The sequence below is a fragment of the Anser cygnoides genome, chromosome 2 (genome assembly GCF_040182565.1).
Source record: "Anser cygnoides isolate HZ-2024a breed goose chromosome 2, Taihu_goose_T2T_genome, whole genome shotgun sequence".
Taxonomy (NCBI): Eukaryota; Metazoa; Chordata; class Aves; order Anseriformes; family Anatidae; genus Anser; species Anser cygnoides.
Window position 1 is genome coordinate 111,738,731 of NC_089874.1, and position 2,967 is coordinate 111,741,697.

At 47.4% G+C, this 2,967-nt stretch overlaps 1 protein-coding gene across 9 annotated transcripts in view; it reads left to right on the forward strand.

Moving 5' to 3' along the window:
* Window positions 1-2,561, forward strand: part of DLGAP1 (DLG associated protein 1) — a 413,506-nt gene extending 410,945 nt beyond the window's left edge. For all 9 annotated transcript variants that reach the window (XM_066992807.1, XM_066992808.1, XM_066992810.1 and 6 more), the window contains one exon: window positions 1,703-2,561. In XM_066992807.1, the coding sequence (XP_066848908.1) occupies window positions 1,703-1,912 (210 nt within the window). In that variant the 3' untranslated portion in view covers window positions 1,913-2,561. The remainder of the gene's footprint in view (window positions 1-1,702) is intronic.
* The last annotated feature ends 406 nt before the right edge of the window (window positions 2,562-2,967 follow it).

Below are 2,967 nucleotides of genomic sequence, written 5' to 3' on the forward strand. Positions count from 1 at the left end.
TGCAGCAGGAAGTTTGCAAAGGCAGTGCTGGTAGCACTCTCCCTCCTCCGGTCAACACTAAATACTCATTCATTCCTGACTTAGCAGTGCCATGCTCACACCATTTGTGCACACCTAGTGTTTTGTAGGGGGATGCATGGGAATGTGTTTTCCTAGCCCGAGGTACTGAAGGCAAGTCATTTTCTTATCTTCTTTTTTTATTTTTTTCCAATATCTGTCAGAAAAGGAAGTTAAAGACGCCAAACATGCATGCACAAAAATGCTGGTGTATGGTCTTTCGTTAGCTTATCTAGTCAAGCGGGTAGGCCGAGTGTTTTTAATTGCAGCAGTAAGAAACAAGAGCTTTTCTTAAAAAAATGTGCCTTTTGTTTGCTTCTGAAAAACATTTCAAAGAGTTTCCAACAAAAAGAAGACTATAACGGGTTAAAGGAAGTTAAGTAGTGCTGAAGAAAGGGACCTACGGTAGGCAGGTAAAGATTACACATTTTAAAGAATTACATTGACTGTGTTCCTGGTTCAGTGAGCATTTGTCTATGATTCTAAATGAAACAGAACATTTCATTTCTTAAAAAGAAAAAGAAAAGAAAAAACTTTCAGTGGAATTGATATTTGCAATTGCCTTTGGCCTTTGCCATTGGGTCCTTTTTAAGCAGCATAGATTAATCCTTAGACGGAGGGAAAAAGCAAAGTATGAATAAGTGTAACTAAGCACCTTTATCTTTCAAGCCGTGGACGCTGTTGTGATCAGCATGAGAGAAAATGCAAGGGCAGAATGGGACCTTTGTAGTGTGATAAAATCCCTTCGTTCAGAGGCCGTGTTCACAGTTGGAAGGGGATGTAACTTAAAAGACAATCTAATTAACTTGACAAAGTCTTTGTGGACGCCTGAAATTCAGACCTGAATACACTTTTCTTTTTCAGGAGAGATCCCGTTCTGATTTTTTTTTTTTTTTTGTACCCACGCACCAGGCTGTACATAAAAGTCCTCCTTGTCAATCGCGTATCTGGAGCTAGCCGCCACCGTGATGATTAATGCATGTTCTCTTCATGGTGTTTAATTTTTTTCCTACCAATTTTTCAAGCTAGAGCTGGCTGTAGTGTGGCATGCCTATTTAGCAGGAGGCCAGGGTTTATACGAGCTTGCACAGGCAGACCCGAAGCGGGGGATTTGGGGGCAGGCTACTAAGTTTCTATGAAAAATGTACGTGAATACCTGGTTCTGTTGTTATTTTTTTGACGGTTATCACCCTGATGCACCAACCGCACGCAGGCAGCTAGCTGACAGCCGCAGGTGGGATGCCGAGCCCACCGCATCTCAGCGCTGCCGCAGGACCACCTCGCGCTGCCTCGGTGCCGTTTTTGGGGGGCGAGGTGACGTGCACATCTCGGCCCCGTCCCGGCGGTGCCGGCTGCGGTCAGCCGGGCTTGTTAACAGAGCTGCAGGAGCCGGGGCCCCCCGGGGTCGCGCTGCCGAGAGCGGGATTTATTCCTCAGCCGCGTGAAGCGGTGCCGGTGGTACGAGGCCGCGCCTGAGACGCTCTCCTCTCTAGCTCAGTTTCTAGCCAGTTCACTGAAGACTAAAGGGCAGATAGGAGCTAACAGACCGTAGGTAAAATGTGTGTTCTAACTACTGACGCGTCCTAGTTTTTCCCGCCTTTCCCTGAGAAGCTGTATAATGCCATTAACCTTCTGCTTTGATCAGGAGAGAAGGGTCCCTCCTCCAGTGCCAAAGAAGCCATCGAAAGGTCAGGTGCCGCTCATCCGGGAACGCTCTCTGGAGAGCTCGCAGCGTCAGGAGGCCCGGAAGCGGCTGATGGCTGCCAAGCGCGCGGCGTCCGTCCGGCAGAACTCAGCCACCGAGAGCGCCGAAAGCATTGAGATATACATCCCCGAAGCCCAGACCAGGCTATGAAGGGATCCGACCAGGAGGACTCTCTCTGGCAAGACAAGTCTCCTGTACAATCTGCCCCTCTAGGCTCCTGCTCCAGGTCACCACCACCGAGTATTTGTACCTCCTCCTCTCTCTGCTCTCTCCCCCTTCCCCTCCCTCCCCTCTCTCTGTACGCAGTCCCGGTGACCCCGATGAATCCCACTGCCGTGGCGTAGTTGTCGGTCCTCCAAGAGGTGTCCTCTAACCACCCTTGCTTCCTGAAGGTTTGCCCATGTCATCACGATGCTTTGTCACACATGTACTGATGCTGCCACCTTGCCTCATGTAAACGAGTGCGATCCTCTTTCTGTTTGAAACCAATAAACGCGGCGCTCAGACTCCCATGCACACGCGTTCCTGTACAGTAGGCGCTCCATTTAACCCACTCACGACCTTTAGTTGATCTAAAGCTAGCCTGTTACCTAGTGTACAGCAATATCAAACCGCAGGGGATTTTGGAAATTTCAGTCACGCAGGGTGATCCTTTTGGACTCTGCCGTCTTCCTCATAAAAGATGAAAGGAGCTATGACTCGGATTCCCCTCTTTTTATTACTTTTTTTTTTTTTTTCTAAAGCAGATGGCGCACTTTATTCTAAACCTCCGAATCACACCTTCTCACCTGAATTTAAGGAGTCACAAAGCGGGGGGGGGAGAGGTTGGGGCGGGAGCAGGGAGGGTGGGTAGAAACACAGAGCTGGGGGTGAAAAATGGAAGCATATCCTGCAGGTGAGATGGCGAGGGATAGAAAAGATCCTGTGGAAAGATGCCTGCACACTCACAGCTGCACAAACTGCCTCATTTTTATTTCATCAGTCACTACTTAAACATTTCAATCAGCAGAAGATTGTAAATTCGATCTTCCAGGGAAATAATCTATTTTGAAAGGCAATAAAAGAGTGAAAAGGAAGGAGATAAGAAGCAAGGACAGTTGAAGATAATATAAAAGAAGGATTTTCTTGTCCAAGTATTAAGAGTTTTTAAAATTGTACTGTACTGTCAATTCCTCTTGTATTGTATTGTATGGATTATATTGGTT